The sequence below is a fragment of the Barbus barbus genome, assembly GCF_936440315.1.
Source record: "Barbus barbus genome assembly, chromosome: 31".
Taxonomy (NCBI): domain Eukaryota; kingdom Metazoa; phylum Chordata; class Actinopteri; order Cypriniformes; family Cyprinidae; genus Barbus; species Barbus barbus.
The window spans coordinates 10,446,580-10,469,412 of record NC_136759.1 but is presented as its reverse complement, the minus strand read 5'-3'; the positions used below and the strand labels follow the sequence as shown (position 1 = coordinate 10,469,412).

The window sequence follows — 22,833 nt, the reverse complement described above, 5'->3', positions numbered from 1 at the left end:
TGATTGTATCGCTTAGTTTCCACATTTGGACAAAGTATCACATATTGAGATGTATTGTTAATGCATCCCTTTACTTTTTGTTCTGTATGCATTCTGTTTGTTCACACATACAGTGGCTGCAAAATGTATTTAGGCACTTAGACGGATAGTTCACCCGGAAATGAAAATTCTGTCATCCTTTAGTCACCCTCATGTCATTCCAACCCTGTGTGACATAGGTTCTTCTGTGGAACACAAAAGAAGATATTGAGAAATGTTTTCTGTTTTGTGTTCTGATTGGGAAAAAAATGTTATACAGGTTTGGCTCTACATGAGCGTCTGAGTAAATGATGAGACTGTTTATCTGTGGGTGAACTATCCTTTTAAAATAAATCAACGTCATTGCAGTACATACAAAATGACAAACCAAGTGGCATTTATTCTAAAGACAGATAGAACAAGCACACTTCACTTTTCAAGCAAAATATTTCATGAAAATAAGTTTGTGAGTTTTTAAATAACACTAGATTAAACTTGAAGAGACAGAGTATTTGGGTACTTTCTGGTTGTCAAATGTTAGTGGAACAGTTCCATAGAAACCTCAGGAAAAAAATCCCCTTGGTTTGTTGTTTTGTTATCTAATGCAAATAAGTTCAGGCATTTTAAATGTGGCTTAAGTGTTCAAATTCTTTTTGTGGCCCTGGATATAGAATTACATAAACTAATAAGTGAAAACGGGAAGAGTGAAGAATGGATGAAAAAACGCATTGAAAGCACATTTTTCTATTTTGCTATTTCCAAACTCTTGGCATATTTTTTTAATGCTTCATGGTAGTGCACCACTGAACTGAAGTTCGGCCTTAAAACAGTAGTGCTCCACTTTATATTCAGTAGCCTGTAGTTCAAATGAAGGCAGTCTTGAGATTTTGGCAGTAAACAAGACACGTCTTAGCGAAAAAAGAAAAATAGTGCCGTCAAGAGCCATGATAATGACTAATAACCTGTCTTGCAGACATTGAGGCATGTGTGGATTAGGCATCCACGCCTGCAACCAGACTGTTTCTGGTTAGGGAATGCCAAGTAATGTTGACGGTTTTGGCGGTTGCCGATTATTATGTTCTCTGCATTTCTTTCAACCATGTGAGCAATATACTGTACTTAACCTCCAAGATGTGTCCTTTTTGGCAGCACTTTCCTTTTTTCTGTAAATGAAAGTTTAAATGATTGCATGATCTTAGGCACAATACACATAATGGGAGTTTTTGAAATAAATCATCATAGTTGGTAATGTGTATGAATTCGTTTCACAGCAGTATTGAGCTACAAATACAATTTCCTGATCTGTTAATGAGCACATCCCCATTAATGGCTTCTGGAGATATAAAAGACAGCGAATAAACAGGTCTTATTAGCGCTGGTCTATTGGGAATACCGAAGCCAGTCATAGCTCAGGATGTGATGCTAACCAGGGCTGTCACTTACAGTGTGCTGGTTTCCCCTCTTATTTTAGAAGCCTTTATTCGTGACAAGGGAAAGGCTGATTTGAGTGTGCAAGCTTTGATCCAGATCGGTCCAAAAATAATTTCAAGATGGAAGTTAACATTTAAGAGAACTTTTGAAGTATGTCATTGTTTGTCTAACACCCTGCTGATGCCTTGAGGCTTTTATACTGTGCTTGCTCAATTCCTGAACTATTGACCACCAACATCATTTTAATCAGTATTTTTTTTTATTATTATTGTTTTCCAGTAAACAACAACATCAAAAAAATCTAAGAATATATTATACTCAGTTATTCTCTTTAGCCTATTATGTTGCCTGAGAATATTGGGGTTTCTTAGTTGTTTATGGTTTATCTGCATATCTTTATTTTATGAGCTAGTTTGTTTGTTTTTTACTTTTTATATCGCTTAATAATGTTTACAATTGTACAGTACTTTGGTACAACACTTGTCGTTTTTAAATGTGCTTTATAAATAAACTTGAACTTGAACTTAATTTACCTGAAAAGAAAACGAAACGTTGCTGTTGTTCAAAAACAATATCTTGAATTAAGCATTTTCTTTTTTTTGGTCATTATTATTATTATTATTATTATTATTATAATAATTATTATTACTGATTAAAATCATGAATCTCAGTTTTATTGAAAAGATTTTACATTTTAGTAATAAGTGTAATTCAGTATATATTATTATTATTATTATTATTAGTATTTTATTAAAATTATATTTTTATAATATTATTTCTTATTTCTTTATTTTTCAATTTTAATTTTTTTTTTTTTTTTTAAGTTTGCTTCTAAAGTAAATGCATTCTTTAAAGATGTTTTGGTATTTTAACTTTTTTGACTTGAAAACAAGACAGAAATACTGATTGCTAAATTATTTACCCATTACTTTCCAGGACTGTAATTATTTGGTCAGTTTGTTATCCCATGCTAATTATACATCATATTTTGCATCATAGTGGGCTAGCTGCAAACAGGTGGTACACTAGCAACAGCCATTTTCCCTTCCACTCAGATCTAGCAGTGGATATACATGCTTTCTCGTCATCCCTAGAAGTAGTTGACGCTATTTTGATACGTTGACATTTAGAAGTGAGAGCTCTGGCTGTAGAGCCGTTGTCTCCTCTCTTGTTGTCTGTGTTCTCATTTGTGTGAAAAGCAGATGGATTGTGTGAGTCTGCCTCGTTCGGTTTACCCACGGTGGCATATTGCCCCCTATCTAACATATTTGCTCTCTTACATGAGCCCTCCAGGCTAATATTCCATTCACACAGATATCTTTTACCCTCCTGAGTTTTTGGAGGCTGCTGCAGTAATAAACTCCCCCTTCAATGGGCGCTGACCTGAAGGCCTCCGCCTGTGGAGGAACTTGATTTAATATTCGCTTATTAATGTAAGTGTCATAGAGGGATGCGCGTAGGAGAAAAATTTAGCGTGGCACAGTAAGGGGCCTCAAAGTTTCTGAGAGCATTCATTTAATTTAATTCATGCATTTGTTTTTATTTTCCTTAATTCGCCTCTCAACAGCAAGGAAATGGAGGGGTCATCTGCAAATGACAGCAGCCATGGCTCAAGTGGTCTGATATAATTAGTCTAATTGTAATTTTCCCTTCAAAACCCCCCCGGCCCCTCCTTGCTCCTTTTGCACATTTGTCAGTATTTCTGCTTTGTGCATTTTTGTTTGGGTTCAGAGGTTCCGACTTCGGCAAACAAACTTTGCAGCCAGGATCCCCACAGCTGATAATCAGTGTTATTTTCATATTATTTATGTGCTATATTATGTATGCTTTTTAATATTACTATTAATATTGTTATTAGTTTATTTTTATTTCTGCTTTAGTTTTAGTTCAGGTTTAGTTTTTATTTCTAGTTAGTAATCTTAAAGCTTAAACTTGTTACAGTTAGTTACAAAATGTCTATAGTTTTTCTTATTTAGTGTTGAGTTTTTTTGATCAGGTTCATTTCGGTTAGCAAACATTTTTTTGCCAATTGAGAAATCTTACCCAATTTAAATATTTCTTTCTAACCTTGAAACTCTATTTTGCATTTTTATTATTAAAATGTTTTTCAAATTTTTGACAATTGGATAAACCGCTAATAGCTGTTTGTCCTTTAAAATTTGTTATAAAAACATGACAACACGTCATTTCTCATATGTTTGTTTTGTGTTTTTGAATGTTAGTTCTAGAGACAACTTTATTAAAAACTTTGATAAACTTCTGATTCAAAGTTATTTGAAGAAAACGTGTACATTATTAGAATTGCCCATCATTTTTACAATTTGACTTGTATATAGTATATATATATATATATATATATATATATATATATATATATATATATATATATATATATATATATATATATATATATATATATATATAAAACAATATATTTTGTTGAATTTCTTAGCAAAATGACCCAGCATTTTATTTATTCATCAAGTCGAGTTTTACTAGCAATTTGTGCTTGGCGAGTGTTTAATTTCGTCTCCCGAGCTTCATCTTCAACAGTTTCTGCTTTCAGACTCTAATGTAGCTTCAGCAAAAGTGGAGTCACACTCGCAGTGGAGAGGAAACTCCATGATTCAGTCTTCAATGCGTTTTACCCAAGACACCCTCAGCAATTTCCTGGTTTCCAGACGGCTGCTAGGCCTGATAGCCCCCTGACGCTAAATGCCAGATAATCACCACCGTATATATATTTTTTTTTAAATTTGAGGAGGAGGATGAGGAAAGAGACCACTTTCTCAATGACAGGTGCTGATTAGATAGGGGGTGTTGTGGCAAAATCCCCCATGCAATTTTCAGAAAGGGACTGGAGAACCAGCAGTCAAATTTGAAGGAGGATGGGTGTAGAGTACTTGATATGAGATTTGGGAAAGGGAGTGTACGAGAGGGTGAGGTTTATGATAATGAAAGGAACCTGCAAGGAAGCGATTCATTCTCGCTCACACTTTTAAACATCACAAATGCCCTCAGAGGTGTAAAAAACAAATCATAGATCTCCATCACACGGCAGTCCAGCTCACCTAAAACCTACCTGAGTAGCATGCATGCCTTGTCAATGCTGGAAAAATTTGTCCGACACACATAAACGTACTTTCATCTGCATGAATGGTGAGATGTATTGCTGCAGTAGTTGCTAGCTTGAAGCATAGCTGACTAGTTTGCATTATGCAATGTGTGTGTATGTTTATGTGCAAGAATTGATGACCAGCTTCTTTATTTTTCATTTCATTCCTTTTGGATGAACCATAAAGAAGACATTAGGCCTCTATTCCTAAAGCACCTCAGACAGTATAGACACACACACACAACTTCCTTTCAAAATATGTTTTGTGATTATAGTGCATGCTTGTTAGTTAGTCGTATTACACACTAGCAGTCCTGACTAGCAACCCTGCTCACATTACTGTTGGCACGGCCGCTTCTCCGGCAGGCACCAACCCGCCCCGGCCTGGAGCCTTTCCTGGAGCCAGCAGTCCCGGGCCAGTGGCTGACCTGTACGGCCCCACCAGCCAGGACTCCGGCGTGGGCAACTACATTAGCGCTGCTAGTCCCCAGCCCGGCTCTGGCTTCGGACACAGCATTGCTGTAAGTACCGTATTCACCTCCATCACTGCTTCTCTGTTCTGTGCCATCTAATTCATTCCCCACCCTGCCCAAGTTAGCCTTTTTAGACTCATGTAGCTGCTATTGTAGTTTTCAGAGAGTGAATATTCTTTGCCATAGTTGGAGTTGGAAAAAGTCCAGATTGAAATTTCCTTTGGAAAGTAAGCAATTGGCTCAACAGGTTGATAAAATTCCTAGTCAACTGAATTGTGTTGACATTTAAACTAGTTGAATATGTTTGAGCATCAAGAGGGAATTCACTAAAAATAACTTTTTAGCATTTTTATATTGTAGCATATTTATATCAGTATTATAGCGTATTTGTACTTGATGTCAGATTTGTTTTAGCCCTCAGTTCACGTAATTGTGTAATAGTGCAAATACGCCCACAAAATGTGCGGAATACAATTTGCATGGCACAGTTCACCATTTTGCAGTCCCAAAGCCAGCAGAAAAATAGCTTTGAAGCATTTTTCACTCAGAAATGTTTTATGATTTTGCAAATAATCACAAAGAAACAGCAAGAAACATTTTGAATAGTATTTTCTTATAAAACATACTCTAATAATCGTTATTTATAACTTTCTTACTGTATACCTAACTTGATCCATGCACCATTCAAATAAGAATCTATTTAAATAGAATCCTGTTGTAATTTGCATGCTTGTACAAAAAGAATGACAATCATTTAAATACTCTTGTTTGCACCGAAATACCTTGCAAAAAAATGGTGCATCTTTTTAACGAATTCACTGCATATCGTTATCTAGCTAATAAATTAATTAGCACACATTTTAAAATTGAATTTGTCTTAAAGGAACAAATAATTCTAACACAACTAATAGGACTAAAAGAATGTGTGATATGCGGGTATGTGAAATCAAAAGAAGTGAATACATATGAAAAAAGTACTAAATAAATCATCTCAGATGTATTAGGTTGCAATGGGTCCAAAGGTGTGATAGATGTGCATGTTTTACCCATACTAATTATCAGGAATAAGGCTATAAAAACGTCTCTCTTTTGAAGGCTGAAAAATGTGAAATCACGGTCTCATTAGTGCAAAGCAGGTGCCCTGGCAAATAGCTCAAGTTAGATAGCGTTGGTTTTTAGCATTTCTAACATTTCTGCATTCCCACCAGCATTCCTCTCTCTCTGTCAACTTCAGGATAACAAACTGTGAACTTGTACCGGCTGTCAGCAGCAGTGTGATGTGTCAGTGTGCTTTTGTTCATGTGCCAGCCCGGAGGACAGAAATCTCACAATTAGTTCTTCTCTCATTTTCAACCCGGTATTTTGTTTCCCGCACACAATGGCTTTTTTATTTTTCGAGCAGATGATGGGCATACCAGAGGCAGCCTTTGAAAGGTCCCCCACACAAAGTGCATATGTAAATCAATAAGGCGATAATCAACTCTTGTGAGAAACCCTGTCATAAGAATATGTTGTCTTGCCCTTTGAAGCCATAGGCATTCATTATTCCTTCCGTGCATTAGTTTTTAACATTTTAACGGAGCAGAGAGATGAAGCAGGAGTCGGGCGGAAGAGAAAAGGACCAGGGCTGACTTGCAGGGGGTTGATGAGGGAGGCCACACTAAATCACAAGCTGCCGAGGGAATTACCGGCTCCGTTTTTTGAACCGCCGTCCAGATCTGCTGGAAAAATGAATAAGAGCCTTTGAATGTGAGGACACTGTTTATTGCCTATCTGCACACCTCTGATTCATTCTGCTTTCAATGCCCCTCCAATCTCTTGTTTGTGAAGAAAAGCAAATTACTTTTTTTTTTTTTTTTTCCTCTCTCTCTCTCTTCTGCCCTTAAGTACAGTTTGCAAAACAGACCGGGCACTCATTAAATCTTCAGAATAACAATGTCACCTTGCGCTTGACTTTCAGATGGAGTTTTTCTAACCTAAATAGTCAAATTTAGGTTGGCCTCAAACCCTCAGAACATCTCACTAGTGATTGACAGTGTTCTGGAGGAAGAAAGACTTTTTTCTTCAGCTGTCTGACATGAACTGCTGTTTCTGTTGGCCTCTGTAGTGTCCTCACAAACTGAAAAGCTTTTTTACAAAAGATTTCTTTCTATAAATGTATCCACCATTTTCTTACGCCCCTTGACGCTTGCGAAAATAATGGGAGTAACTTCTGTTAAACTGTAAAGAATCACCCTGTGAACAAAATAAGAAGCATTTTTTAAAAACTGGGTACATTAAGGTGACATTATTCTACTAACCCTTCAACCATTAAAAGGGAATTTAATTAAAGGGAAATTGTTAAATCTCAATTCTTTCAGATATATTACAGACATGCTAAATATCACTGTGTACTGTAATGTCTATATGTTGCCATAATCAAAAGTTTCCTTTAACATTGAGTTATAGTATTTCAAAGTGATTACAAATATTGTATTTACCTGCTTTAGAAATATTCCAGTAAACACTGCTAATAGGGATTAGAAGCAGAAAGGGGAGATAATTACATTTGAAAGCATCCGTGTGAAAACAAACCTGGAAAGAGACGTGAGGATTTTTGGGCAGAAAAATGAGAGATTCTTAGTGCATTCCAGTGAATTATGCATGGAATGTATCGTAAATTAAATCGAGAGAGCAGACCACAAATGTGCAGTGCATGTTGGCTTTTTTCATATTGTTACAGCGGAATACAAGGGAAGAAAGAAAATAACCAGGAGGAAAAGAATGCAGTTGATTGAAAAGAGCTCTTGCCATAGATATTCTTCTTACAACAGGTCACATTAAAATACCAGGCGTTACGTTATTCTTCTGACATCTGAAAATAGAATATGAAGGAAAATTTACAGCTCATTCAGTCAAACTGTCGGATAAGGATTATTTGTAGTGCGATTTGAAATATGTGTGTTTTCTTGAGCCAAATTTCCCCAAACCGGAAGTGCCTCCCATAATTTAAAACGCAGTAGGCTCTTTAGGAAACAGGTGGATGCATCTGGCTAATGTTTACACTCCCCAGTGTTTGGACAGGAACCTGACACAGGTGAAGTTCACAGTTCTCCTGCTCAGATTGTGGCGTATATGTGATTTCTGACTACATTTGTCTCTTGCTCATGTTTGCTGCATGAATTGTGATTTCAGATGAATTCATTAATGTTGTTATTGTTGGCATGAATGTAGATGATTACAATATATGCAATTACTTGATCTTTGTTGAAAAGCATACTTTCCATTCTCTTGTTCTTTGAAATGTACATATTTCTTTCCATTTTACTTCATTGTTTTTTTGTCAATAAAAGATTTAATTGGGGAGAGCAGGAATAAATGTAACATTATAAATGTTATAAGTGTAACTAACATAAATGTTTCTGTTTTTTTTCTCAGACGATTTTTAGCCTAAATTAACCTGAAATATCTTTGATTACCAGCCTCTATTAAATTTACCTAACTGAGATGGATAACATTAAAAAAGTATACATTTTCTTCATAATTTGAAATGGTGATACAATGTGATGTAACAGAAAATTGAAAATGTAATTGTGAATGATTCTACTGTTAGTCTGTATGTATTTTAAGTTTTATAAAGTTTTTCATTATATTTAGTAGTAGTTGTTGTAGTAAAAACAATAAAAAAACAGGCCCAAAATGTAACTTTTATAAAATATAATTATGATCCTAAATCCATAAATGACATATTTTTTTTAGTACACTTTTAAATTTATAACTTTTTTGCTTAATTTGCTTCCACACTTCTGTAGCGCGCGCTCTCTCTCTCTCTCTCTCTCTATCTATCTATCTATCTATCTATCTATCTATCTATCTATTACATTTACTGAGTGTTACAGTTGTTCTTGCTGTCCCCTGCGGTTCACCTAGATCAGACCGAGGAAATGATGTGGACTGATCTTTGTAGTTTATATAACATTCATTCATGCTAGCAACACATGCGATGATTGAAATGACTTACGAGTGATAGACATATTAGCCTTTTCACTCAGAATGCATACTGACACCATTACTAACTGTACACTTTTAGGGTCCTTTGATTGCGACAGCTTTTACAAATGGATACCATTGAAACCTAACAGGTGGTTGGTTGCCATCTCATTTGAGGTAGATATCCTGTACCATTCATGAAATATATATATATATTTTTTTTTTTTGTGCCTTCATAATTGTCTATTGACTACTATCTTCCTGTTCCATCTGCCTATTCGTTTTGATTCCCTCTCATTTTGATCTCAGATGAGTTTACGTTGAATCAGTGTAGTGCTTTTATTTTTCATCAACACCGTAGGTTTTTACAGGGCTTTTACATCTCAGACAAGGAGATTTAAACTTCATATGCAACAACCTGGTTTTCAGAAGTCTTATCTCTCATTGAACATCTATTTTATTATTGATTCCACATTTTGAAGCCCTTTGAAAGCCTTTAAAAGTGTTTCCCGCTTCGCAAACAACGTAAATGTGGCGGCTACACATTTCCCCCTTTACTTTTTATCACTAGTTCCTCCTTTATCCTCCGCCTGCCTGTCTGTCATTCGACTGTTCCTTTCCATGCATGATGTCTGCGAGCGGGTCTACTCAAAACTGCGCGGTTGCTTTCTTTCACTGCCAGAGTTGTATTGCGACAGCCACGGCACAGTACGCCCGACGCACATCGACTCATATCCTCTATGAAGTGCTGTATTTGGATATTATGCACAGGTGTTGCGGCTTTCATTAGTGTGCACCTGGAAGCGAGCCCTCTTTGCCGAGAATCTGTTGACTTAGGTGCCATCTGATGTAATTCATCAGGTTTTTCGGATAAGGCGCTATTTCCGTAATCACTGCGCTTGTATAGCTAGGTCTTAAGGACTTAAAGGTGATTTTGAGTATATGCTGAGATGCTAAATCGGTGACAACTCGCTTATTTAAATGCGGTGTGTGTGGATAAGTGGATGTGCATTTATTCGGTCAAAATCTCTCCCCTATACTTAGTTAATATTTGCACCCAGACTGTTTTTTTTTTCACTCCTACGGTGAAGCATCAAGTGCGATTACGCCAGACTCTGTGGCTCCGTGGCATTTACCTGTGACCTGTCGTCTGGATAAGAGGCCTGCGGACTGCGGTTTGTTGCCCATAATCTTCCTAAAGAGCTTCTCATTTTGTCCTCGAGGCAAAACGGATGATTGATTTAATGAGTAGGAAGAATCGCTCCATCTGTATGGATTCTCCAAACGTTTGATTGAAGTACCCGTCAGCAGTCAGAGAAAGCAACAGCAGCAGAGAGATATAGCAGAAGCAGGTTCTTAACTTGTCATTTCCTGGTTGGATGGACATTCGAAGAGTTTCTGCATGCTTGATACACTAACATATGTGTTGTGTCAATGTCTGAACCCCATGTAGATAAGATGTGTTGGCATAAAAGTGCCAGTGTGTTCTGTATCTGAGCCTAAACAACCGAAGCTTATAATGAAAAGATGCTGAAGGTGAAGTGATTCTGACGATATAACATCTCTACATCAATTTAGAGCTGTCGGCAGTAAACTTTCAGCCGGACTGAATCAATACATGGTTTGTTTAAACTAGATTTACTGTGTAGGATTGGAAGCTTCAGTTCATCAATCACAATGTACTTCCAAAGCCAATTTATGCTTTTAATACCTTGGTTTTATTAGAAAAACAGTTTGAAATTCATGCGAATTGTACAAAATGTCGGAATTTATAAACTACAAGCTGAAAGTTTGTAGTTCACCCATATAAACAAATACATTTTTTTTTTTTATAAAAAAATAAATATGGTTTTGGAAGTAAAATTAGTTTTCTTATAAAAAAATATTAGTTTTGAAAATAAAAATGTGTACACTACTGTTCAAACAGAAAGGTAAGTTTTTATTATTATTTTTTTTTTTATAAATAAAGTTAAATAAATAAATGTTTTTAGCTAATATTTTTTCAAATGTAATTTATTCCTGTGATGGCAAAGCTGGAATTTCATTACTCCAGACTTCATTGTCACATGATCCTACAGAAATCATTCCAATATGCTGATTTGCTGCTCAATAAACATTCATTTACATTATTATTATTATTAATGTTAACAACAGTTGTGCTGTTTAATATTTTTGTGGAAACTGTGATGCCTTTTTTCAGTATTATTTAATGAATGGAAAGTTAAAAAATCTGCATTTATTTGAAATTTGAAATATTTTGTAAAGTTATAAATGTCTTTACTGTCACTTTGTTTAAATCACTGCATAAAATCTTACTGATCCCATACTTTTGAACAGTGGTGTATTTGTTTACAAATCTATCGTTTTATCGATTTTTTTTTTCTTTTTCTTCTGTGTATTTGGTAGTCAAATGTATTCAAATTTGTCACCTGCAAGGCTCAGATGCAGCACACTTTACACACACACACACACACCATTTTCCTGAAAGTATGTGTGAATTTTGAGCAGTTTCTCTGTTTGTTTCAGCAGAGTTTATCAGGAGGCCCGGGGAAGACTGGCCGGAGTTTCTAATTGGTTCTGTGTACAGGTAAAGGCCATTAAACTTCAAGCACTACAGCGCTGAACGGGAATCTAAAGCTGAGATGGCACCACATGAAGAACAAACCGAAATGTCAGAATCATCTCAGAAAGAAGAAAAAAACAACTAAACAATCTGCTGTACTATACTGAAAACCTGGCTTTTGAATATTTTATCCTAGTGTAGCCCTGACCTTAAATTAGGATTTTATTTGATTTTTTTCCTTTACTGTTTTTCCTTTTAGAAGCATTTTAGTCATCTTTTTATTGTGTACACGTTGAATCAACCAACGTTTGTTTGAGTTTCTAGATGTTCTTCATTGTTCTTGAATGTTCTCTGCTGAGAGCGACTATGTAAACACAAAATGTCATTTTTTTGGTTTGTTTTGGTCGTAAGATTCCAATAGCAGTTTTGTTTCACAGCCCTCATCTATCGGATTGAAATGACTCAGCTTGAAAAGGTGACATTTTTAATTCAAGCCTAAACCGCAATGAGTGGGTAACTCAAAAAAAATCTTAGTAGCTCTGTTCTATGTTTATTGTGATGTCTTGTTAACCATGATTACCTATTTTGGGCAATAAGAGGACTACAATATTTTCACAGTCCTTTTTTATAAATGTCATTTTTGTTGTCGATGAAAAGAAAAATGAAAAAAAGCTTTCCTTTTAATACTTTGTGAAATGAGATTTAAAAAGAAAAGAATTCTGAAACTGTATATATTATTCTGTTCACTGCATCAAACTGTTTCTGAGAGAGAACCATATTTTTGTGATGGTGTCATAGAGGTTGTATCGTGCGCAAGCCGAAATATGTCAGTGCAAAAATATCTTTGAGGCTCAATGCAGTAACCGAGGTCCATCTGTAGCACAAAGGCCGTGATTTACCCCAGTACGGACGAAACTCAATCGAACACTGTTAGCTCGCTTTGTAAATACTGTCGGCTTTACAACTGTGCAGGTGTCAAACCAGCATATGGATTAGATAGTACGTTAAGATGTGCACAGCTTACAAAGAGAATATACAGTGGCATGCAAAAGTTCGGGAACCCCTTGCAGAATCTGTGAAAATGTGAATACTTTTAACAAAATAAGAGAGATCATACAAAATGCATGTTATTTTTTATTTAGTACTGTCCTGAGTAAGATATTTTACATAAAAGATGTTTACATATAGTCCACAAGATAAACAAACAGCTGAAATTATTAAAATAACCCCCTTCAAAAGTTTGGGAACCCTTGGTTCTTAATACTGTGTGTGGTTACCTGGATGATCTACGACTGTTTTTTTGTTTTGTGATGGTTGTTCATGAGTCCGTTGTTTGTTCTGAACAGTTAAACTGAGCTCTGTTCTTCAGAAAAATCCTCCAGGTCCTGCAGATTCTTCAGTTTTCCAGCATCTTTTGCATATTTTAACCCTTTCCAGCAGTAACTGTATGATTTTGAGATCCACCTTTTCACGCTGAGGATGATTGAGGGACTCAAACACAACAATTAAAAAAGGTTCAAACCTTTTTCATTAAGAGCCGGGGGTGAAAACTTTTTGAATTTGAAGATCAAGGTAAATTGCACTTCATTTGTCTTCCAGGAAACATGCAAGTATCTTCTGTCGCGTCAGAAGGGCAGTACTAAATGGAAAAAAAATTATATTTCTACAAAATAAGAAAAATTTGGACATCTTCATTCTGTTCAAAAGTTTTCACCCCCGGCTCTTAATGCATCGTGTTTCCTTCAGGAGCATCAGTGAATGTTTGAACCTTTTTTAATTGTTGTGTTTGAGTCCCTCAATCATCCTCAGCGTGAAAAGGTGGATCTCAAAATCATACAGTCACTGCTGGAAAGAGTTAAAATATGCAAAAGATGCTGGAAGAATCTGCAGGACCTGGAGGATTTTTCTGAAGAACAGTGCTCAGTTGAACTGTTCAGAACAAACAAGGGACTCATGAACAACCATCACAAAACAAAAAAACAGTCGTAGATCATCCAGGTAACCACACACAGTATTAAGAACCAAGGGTTCCAAAACTTTTGAATGTGGTTATTTTAATAATTTCAGCTGTTTGTTTATCTTGTGGACTATATGTAAACATCTTTTATGTAAAATATCTTACTCAGGACAGTACTAAATAAAAAATAACATGCATTTTGTATGATCTCTCTTATTTTGTTAAAATTATTCACATTTTCACAGATTCTGCAAGGGGTTCCCAAACTTTTGCATGCCACTGTACTTTACAAGGTATACAGAAATCAGCATCGTAACAAAAGAAACAAAAAAAATCACAACAAAATCCAAAGCACACGTGAACTATGATTTCAAACCGTGTCGAGACATTTCATCTTAGACTTTTCATTTGGCGTTCTGCTGTGAGCTTCTTTTTCCCATCGAGTGTTGAGATATTTACGCCGAACGATTCAAATAACTAAGGCAATATTTCAAAAGGTTTTGAAATTGCTTTACGATTAGGAAAAACCAACCTTTTGTACCATTACCTCAGTCCTGTGAGCATTATTTTAAAGGAGATTACAAATTAATTTATTTTAGCCTGAGACAGATATTGAAAAAGATATTAAAGTGTTGTTTTGAAATTAAGTAAATCATTGCACTGTGAGAGAAAATTGATCATTTTCTATTTGCACATGTGAACTGACAGTCTCTAACGTGGGTCATGTGAAGGACCGCTGTGGAAGCCGTTTGTTTCTGTCCACACGGGATAACACTTACGAATCTCAAGTCTTGGCTTGCATTGATTCGAAGACTGTACTTTTAAATAATCTCTTTCCAGGGATTTTATTCTAGAATATCAAGAGATGACAGATGAGTTTATTGGTAGCAATAGTTAATTTCCTCAGAAACACTGAAACTGATTGAAACCAGTAGCTGCTACACACATTTGTTGTACATGTGGGGACTGGATTTGATGAGACACAAATGGCATTTAGAAATATGAATGATATTTACAATATGAATTGACTGATGTACGCTGTTATTCGATCTTGTTGAAAATGTTTTATTTTCGTTTATTTAATTTTTTAGTTTTTTGTTCATTTCACTAAACTAACAGGTGAGGCAGAATGCTGGATTCTTTCTCAAGGAGAAGACGTGATAAAAGTAATACGATTAAAAAAAAGACAAGAACTTTGTGCTAACTGTTTGAGCTGTTTTAAAAAAGACAAACGTACAAAAAAAGAAAGAAAGAAAATGATCCCGAACATGTTTTGAATTTAAATAGGGATGGATTTTTATCAATATTTTTGTGGATGTTAATGATTATACTAAATATAACTGACAATAATACAGATATTATGTACTGTATTTATCAATTGTTTCTCTTCATTCCCTGTCACTTCATTGAGTAATCTTATGTTGATCATTGTATTTTAGTAGTGTGTAAAAAAAAAAAAAAAAAAAAAAAAGAAAACAACAGAAAAAGAAAAAAAACAGGAATATGACTTTACCTTGTAAAAGAGTGCTGTTTTGATGCCAGTGTAGTGGTCTATACACTTTTGGTTGGTATTTTTCACATTTCCCCTCTCATTCTCCTTTTGTCGTTTTGCCCTTTCTCTATATCTCACTCTCTCTCTTTAGTGAGTAGTCGTAGGTGTTATGTACTTAATGTTAAGATGTAGAGGTATCCATTAGCAACCGTAGGACCAGTAAGGATAGAACTTTCTCTTTATAATCATTTAAAGACAAAAAGACAAAATGCTGAGCGTTATTTTCATAGTAATTTTTCTTTTTTTTTTTTCTTCCTCTTCTTTTTTTCTCCTTTTTGTTCCACTGTTTTACTGGTCTCACATGGTTTCAACTAACCAAAGCTCTCACTGATGAAATCTAGGAGAAAGAAATTGCTGTACGACAGAATTGTAATCAAGGCATTAATTGGATCCCCACCCTTGAATGTTTTAAAAGGGGTGTGCCATACTACCTTAAATGCTAACGCTAGATATGCAAAACCGTTTTACTTTCTATTTTAAGAGGGACGCAAGCTATAATTATGAAGAGGGTGATTTTATTACATGAAAGAAAAATTCATAAATATTTTTTTTAGTAAGTTCTAACAAAGTAAAGATGATGATATAGGCTAATCATTATAGACATGGTTAAAACTGTCATAGGTTTTTGATATTTATACTCTTCAGAAATTTCCCAGTGGCCTATGGCACTTTTTTTTTTATGCCTAGATTAATACATACTTTAGTTTTGAGTCACCTGGGACATATGATATGATTGTTTTTGTACTTTTTAATTGCATTGCCAGCTTTTCATTTTAATTCAGCATCTATGTTCGATACCAGACAGCTTGTCATGCTAATTAGCTTGACTTTAGTGTAAATCCAGTGTCACTCTGAATCTGTATTCCTGAATCTCATCAGTTCTCAGGGATATCAAACATGAGCCACCTTCGCAAGGGACATTTTTATGCTACTAGTGAGTTACGATCAGCACAAGTTTTAATGAAAGGTGTCTAACTCAAGTTTATTCAATACATTTGAGCTAAATTTAAAGGTGCTGTTGGAATCAACCGTGCACAGTGTTTTCTTACTGAAGACATCTTTTTTAACTGCAACACTATGTTCTTAGTTGGATGTCTCTTTCTTAAGAAGTTGAGTGTCCAGCATCCATTTAGGTCTTGGTACACATTTAGATGGTCCGTGATTAAGCACGTGAAGGCAGATGTTTAACAGCAGATGAAGCACATTTCCCCTCAGCTGTGACTCTTGATTAAAATGAAGGCTGGCAACCCTTTTAAACAGTGTTTTCCATTCGTATCCGTTAGCTTACCCCCCGTTTTTCCATAATTTGGTCTTGTAGCTTGGACTTTAAGGTAGCATGGCTCTGTTGCCGTCATTTTGTTTTCCATGGACAGCAGTTTACAGCGGATGAATGTTACACATCTTGCTAGACTAGTTAAATCATTGGAAAATTGTTGGTTTAAAAAAAAAATGAAAATGAAAAAAAGAAAATGACCTGGAAGGTGTTGAGTGATTTTGGGAGTGAACTACCGTATCCATTTAAACTTGAATTTTGCGGCAAGTGCTAGGCAATGGCCAAAACGATCATCCCACTAATAAAGCAGCAAAACGTTCTACACTGTAATGTCTAATGTACATATACAAGATATATATGTATAGTGTATATATCTCTGTTAAATTGTTGAAACTGCCTCATGACTCATCATCGTAGGTGAACTGATGCTAGTCCACACTGTTCGTTTCATTGGCTGTAGTTCGTTTCATGTGTCGTGTAGGAGCTGCAGCAGATGTACCTGGAGGCTCGGTTGTAGTTTAGCTGCAGAATGTGTCGTGTAAACCTGACGAGGACGTGTAGCTCAATGGGGACAGTACGGTCAATATTAGTGTCTTTAGGTGGAGACTCCCATTTTCTCCTGAGGCCTCGGCCTCGCTGATTGCCTTGCCCATTCCTAACACTTGCCCATTTTTTAATGTTAACGGACTTTTTACCGCGAGAACTGACTGAACGGACTGACGTCTGAAAGCATCTTTCAGGTCTTCTTGTATGGCTTGCTCAAGCCCTGTTGTAAAATAAACTAAAGTGGATGGGGGTCTCTCACATCTCAGATGTGGAAAGTATAATTTTATATTTGTATTTTCAAATAATAATGATAATAATAATAAAAAATGTTTGTGAAAGGTTTCCATCCTCTACTGTGGTCCAGAAATCAATGTGTTTGTCTGGAAAAGATAAAAAAAATTAATAAAAATAATAAAAAATACAAATAAAATAAGAGTTTTGAACCATTTCACTCATGGTTTTTATTTTCAACTTTTTTCAAGCAATTGATTTGTGATTCAAAAGAAATGAATATACCTGCAAAAGATTGTATGCCAGAACATGCACAACGATTAAAATGCACAAAGTTGAATACAGAGCCCAACAGCTCTTGTGTAAGTTTGTTTTCATTCTCACATTTGTTTACATCTGTAAATTTAATTCTGACTTGTTAAAGGCTACACACACACATATATATTAGAGAAATGCTTCATTAGAGTAATGCTTTTCCACTGGTGGGTCATATATCTGTTCGGAAAGGGTCACGGGTATAAAATAAATACAGTTCAACTGAAAAAAGGTGCATAGATAGAATAACAGCATAAATAGGCTTAAGAGGAACAAGTGTCTTTTATTGTTGATTTCCAAGTCTGTGCCCATTTATTGTATTTTTGGCACCAATTCATCTTTTACTTGGTAGAAACAGCTAGATTAGACAGATGCCAACACAGATAGGGTTCTCGACATGCCCTCATCCTTGATAACCATGAACAAAACTATGCAAGGTAATACAAATATTAAATACAAGTTCACTTGCCAAGAGGATAAACATGGTTTCTGAACACATGTGCGGTGAATTATTGGCTGCCACGTGCACAAATTCATTTGACATTTAGAAAATAAACGGTCCATCTATAATAACTATAAATCACACTTCTCTGTTGTTTATGCATTTATAAAATTGTCGGTTTTGAAATTCTGCCCATTTTTTGTAAGTAATCTTGCATATTGTTGGGCATGTGCAGTTCATGGTAATATTAATATTTTTAAATGTTTGGTTTTATCAGAAGGTCACTATTGAAATAATCTGGTTTTTAAATAATGTATGAGCCTAAAATATGAAGATTGTTTTAATTAAGTGAAAAAATTGTCATAGCAATCTTTATCAAATGTTTTGAAATGAGTAGTGAAGCGTTAAAATTGAATCACCAGAAAAATGTGAAATCCTTATGTAACACCATAGACTAAAATATTTCATAGTACAGTTGGTTCAAATAAAGCTCAAGAGGTCAGAATTTAAGTCGATAGCCTCAGACCATCTCAGAAAATAAAGTCTGTGGCTTAGAAATCTCTGCTACTGAAATTACACTGCTAAATGTTCTGGTTGTCCAGTTGGTTTCAACTATAACAATAGCTACATCTCGATTTGGACTGTTTTTGTCTTACATTCCTAATTAGAAATGTTTTAGAGTGCAGGATTTAAAAAAAAAAAAAAAACTTAAGACACAAAACAAGGAATGTTCAGGGGGAAAACATGATTTCAGAAACAACACCCTTTCATACATTTTTCCCCAAGATGTACTGTACACAGAATCCAATCAGACAGTCCTATTGTTGTGCGGTACGTTTGTGTCTTCCCAGAGCCTAATCAAGAGGTGTTTCAAGCAGGATGAAAAATCCAATGTGTGCAGGCTGGCAGAAATTAATGTCATTTTTAATTTGAGTCGCTGTCCCATTCTCAAATGTGAAATTGCCTTGCTGAATGTAAGGTGTGACCGCTATTATAAATGTGTGGAAATCCATCTTCCACCCTGCCTCCTCTCCTCTCTCTCTCTATCTCTGAGTCCTGGATGAGCAAGCTCTCTTCATACAGTCACTATCACTGTAGCTGTCCACCCACATACTTCACTGGAGCCCTTGGATAGTGTCATGACTCATTGTGTTCACTGTTTGCCAGGAGAGAAATACTGAGAGAAATCTCGGCTTCCCTCTTATCAGGAGACCACTTAGACAGGAGAGCTGCAGCACTGCATCCTAACCTGTTCAATCGCAGAAAAAAAAACGTGATTCTGTCAAACAGGTCTGCTGAAAGCGCGTGGATCTCATAGTAAGGAAGGGGGAGTCTCTTTGTGTCGTATATGTACTTGCGAGCATGTGTTTGCCACTTGTAGTAGTAGTATGGGAAAAACTGGTTATTACCTTGGTATAAAGCACAAGTCCAAGTGATGGCAGTCGTGATGTATGTTAAACCCCACCCGATATACGTATGCTCAAGTCGGTCCCTTCCGAAAACACTGTGTACATTGCGGTGTCACAATGGGGTTAATTGTACCTGGAGACCTTTGTGTCACGATGCCTAGCAACAAAGAACTGGCGTAGGTATCAGCTGACTTAAGTACACCAATTAAATTGTTTGAAAAATGACTGCAGGTCTTGGAAACTATCTCCAGAGAACTCATTTGGAGAGTTCTGGGTTCTCTGGTGTATATTTAAGACAGAGCTGCCTTATCTTTAAGGTCTGCCGGTGTGTTTGTACGGGCTGAAAAATATCACCGGCTCCCCTCTGCTCGCTCTCAATGCTTCTCGGAGAAGTGTTTTAGTAACTCACTTTGCTTTACACAAGGCTTTTATATACACAAGAAAGAGCTCAGAGGGGGTTTCACTGCTACTTTTATGTTCTTGTTGCTGTTTAACCAGGGACTTTATTACACAGTGTTCTGGTTCTGATTGGTCAATTTGCAGCATTCAAAAGTTGAATATTATTTGAAATAGTTCCACTTCTTGAATTTGATTGGCTGACATGGAGCATAGCCCATTGTAAGAGATTAGTCTGGCATCAATGAGACTGATCACTTTATAAAGGCCCATTCACAACAAAGACTGCAAGAATTAGGAAGTCCACACCACAGCTGATACAATAACGATACAGAGAAAATATATTGTTGGAATTATTTTCTGAATAATTTTTTCCAGCTGATAAACAATAAAAACCATTTACATCCATCCAGTCAGAAGTTTTAAAGAGCTCAGGAATTTAAAGCCACAGAAATCACTGTGCTTAAAATATTGTGTAGACTCACAACATTGGAACACAATTTAAGATATTTTGGTTGTCCCATTGACTGCCAAGTAAATAACACTGTCAAGGCCCAGAAAAGTATGAAAAGCATCGTTTGCATCCAGTGGATATTCTCCAAAATGGTGCTACGCTGACGCAGAGGAGAAGAACTGTTGAATAAAGTCATTGTTTTTGCTTTCTTTGCAGAAAAAGTTCTCGTCGCTTCATTAAATTCAGATTGAATCATTGATGGCAGATGGACTATTCTGGCGATGCTTTTCATAGTTTTCAGGGCCTTGACAGTGTCATTTACTTGGCAGTCAATGGGACAGTAAGCTTTTATGGGTTTGGAACGACATGGGGGTAAGTGATTTATGACCATTTTCATTTTAGGGTGGAGTAACCCTTTAACTCATATTTTCACATTCAAGTGGTGGCTGTAGGTACTCCTTCAGCAGGTTACATTGATATACCAGTAGGTGGCAACAAATAACCTACATTTGTTCGCTCGTAAAATGTCTTTACGAGCGAATCATTGAATCGTTCACTTAATCGATGCTGTGGCTCCTTTTCGAACTGTCGTGGATGAAAAATAAACACTGGCAAAAGTGTCACTAAATAGGCCTACATAGACCCAATATTGCCTTTAAAATGCAAGTTACTCACTATCAAATTCCTGTTTATTGATAAAAGCGATATCACGATCTGTTGACTGTCCTTTTGCTAGTTGTTACAGTAGTGTTACTTAAATATAATGACTATTTCCTACTTAGCTCTTTATTCTCATATATAATATGTACTGTATCGTGTATCTTGTCAGTGTGTGCACTTGCTTGGCCATTTGTAGTTGATAAACAGGAAAGTGGGTTCAAGCGCCAGCAGAAGGCAGTGTAATGGAAGTGGTCTTTAAGAGAAGCAGTCTATCAGCGGAAGTTTAAAATCAGCTTGTAAGTGTATTTACTTGTCTCAGTGTTTAGCGCATTTGCCGTTGCTAGGAAACGCTTATTTTGTTTACTAGGATGAGAGTTGCTGAAATCGCGTTTGGTCTCGTACTGTATCGTGTCTCTTGTCAGTGTGTGCACTTGCTTGGCCATTTGTAGTTGATAAACAGGAAAGTGGGTCCAGCTGAATTGAAATGATCATTTGTTGGATTGGTATAAAAAAGGTTATTATACCGCGGCAGCGGTCGCGGCAGTCGTCGTGTGAAGCCCTCTTAGTGTGAAGACCAAAGAGTGTAAAGACCATCGATTCTACCGTGCGACTCCACCGGGCAGGGACACCGGCAAGGGATAGTAGTAGCTTTTTATTTAATTTTTTCATTGATATGTTTATTATTGAAATGTTGTTGTTATATGCATGTCAATTTTATTTAATTTCTTTATTTTCTTAAATATGTGGGTAGATAGTATTTATAGAGTTGTAACTTTTTAGTTTTAGTTACTTTTTCTTATTTGTAAGTCGCTTTGGACAAAAGCGTCTGCTAAATGACAAAAGTAAGTAAAGTAAGTATAATCATTAGTCATTTCAACTCAATCAATCATGATTTCATGTCCATATGTAATTGGTATCTGTCTACTAAGCAGAATAGCGTACAATAAATCGTACATTAATGTATAATCAGCCGATCATTATCACAAAATTAACCCCTTCAGGGAGACACAAGATCCATTCATGCTGTCAGGGTTTATTTTGTGATAATGACCAGCATTATATACCAGTTGTGGTCCATTATTTAGAGCTCTAATGATTAAATTTCAATGCATGATCAAACTGTAATTAACAGCAGGGCCTCTAATTACTCAGCAGGTGTATGGTGCTTGATAAATGATCTTACTGCAGTGTCACTGGAAATGCGCAGGCCAAAGTTGTGAAATCAGATCGTTTCCACTAGAGTTTGTCCACCCACCATGCCTCTTCATATCCACAATGGAAACTGAATTTTTAGCAGATGACACTTTATAAGTGTGTTGTTAATGAAAAACATAATGGCGTCCTCATCACTCGCTCCTCTCGGCTGAACGATCGATGACCGAAAGAATTGTGCGACTTTCACAGAATGGATATCCGCAATCGTTTAAGGTGTCAGGAGCAGCGCGAGGGTTCGGATGTGATCACGCATTAACATCAAGTGTGATCAGGGAGACGGAGACCATCCCGTTCTGAATGAACCCAGACAGTTTTTCAGGATTAGAAACCTGTTCAGCCCCTTGTCTTTGCTGATGAGTATTTGACTTCTAACTGCGAGACATCCCAATCATCTCCACTCCCCCAATACTCCAATCAGGGCCTCATTAGCATCTGACACTACCTGTCATTAACAAAGCTCTCTAATTAGGAGCCAATCAGCCCTCTCAGGAGCCCTCTTCTGAATGATGTGTGTTTAAAGCAGGAGCATGCGATGAGCTCCGATTGCAGGAGAGGTGTGATGTTAGAGGGGAGAACAGCGTGCTTACCCACCTAGTGTACTAGCACTCAGACAGATGGAGGGAAATTAAATCGCTCCTGACACTTTTTATAGTCGCACAGTCATCTGCCTCTTAACGTCAAAGAGAGAGGACGGCTTTTTCTGAGGCATTATGTATGTCTCGGAATCAGCTGTGAGAGCCATATGTCAGCAAAAAAAGATCCTAACATGTTGAGTGAGTGGGACATATGGACTGAAATTATTCGATTTGTTCAA

General features: G+C 36.3%; 1 protein-coding gene across 17 annotated transcripts in view; it reads left to right on the top strand.

Annotated features, from left to right (window-relative positions):
- The window catches only part of msi2b (musashi RNA-binding protein 2b), a 250,536-nt gene extending 237,695 nt beyond the window's left edge, over positions 1-12,841 (top strand). For 6 of the 17 annotated variants that reach the window (XM_079387957.1, XM_079387966.1, XM_079387969.1 and 3 more), the window contains 3 exons: positions 4,931-5,085; positions 9,107-9,183; positions 11,536-12,620. In XM_079387957.1, the coding sequence (XP_079244083.1) occupies positions 4,931-5,085; positions 9,107-9,148 (197 nt within the window). In that variant the 3' untranslated portion in view covers positions 9,149-9,183; positions 11,536-12,620. Of the gene's footprint in view, positions 1-4,930; positions 5,086-9,106; positions 9,184-11,532 lie in introns of all 17 variants that reach the window. The other 11 variants (XM_079387967.1, XM_079387965.1, XM_079387958.1 and 8 more) reach the window with 8 other exon arrangements.
- Positions 12,842-22,833: the final 9,992 nt, after the last annotated feature.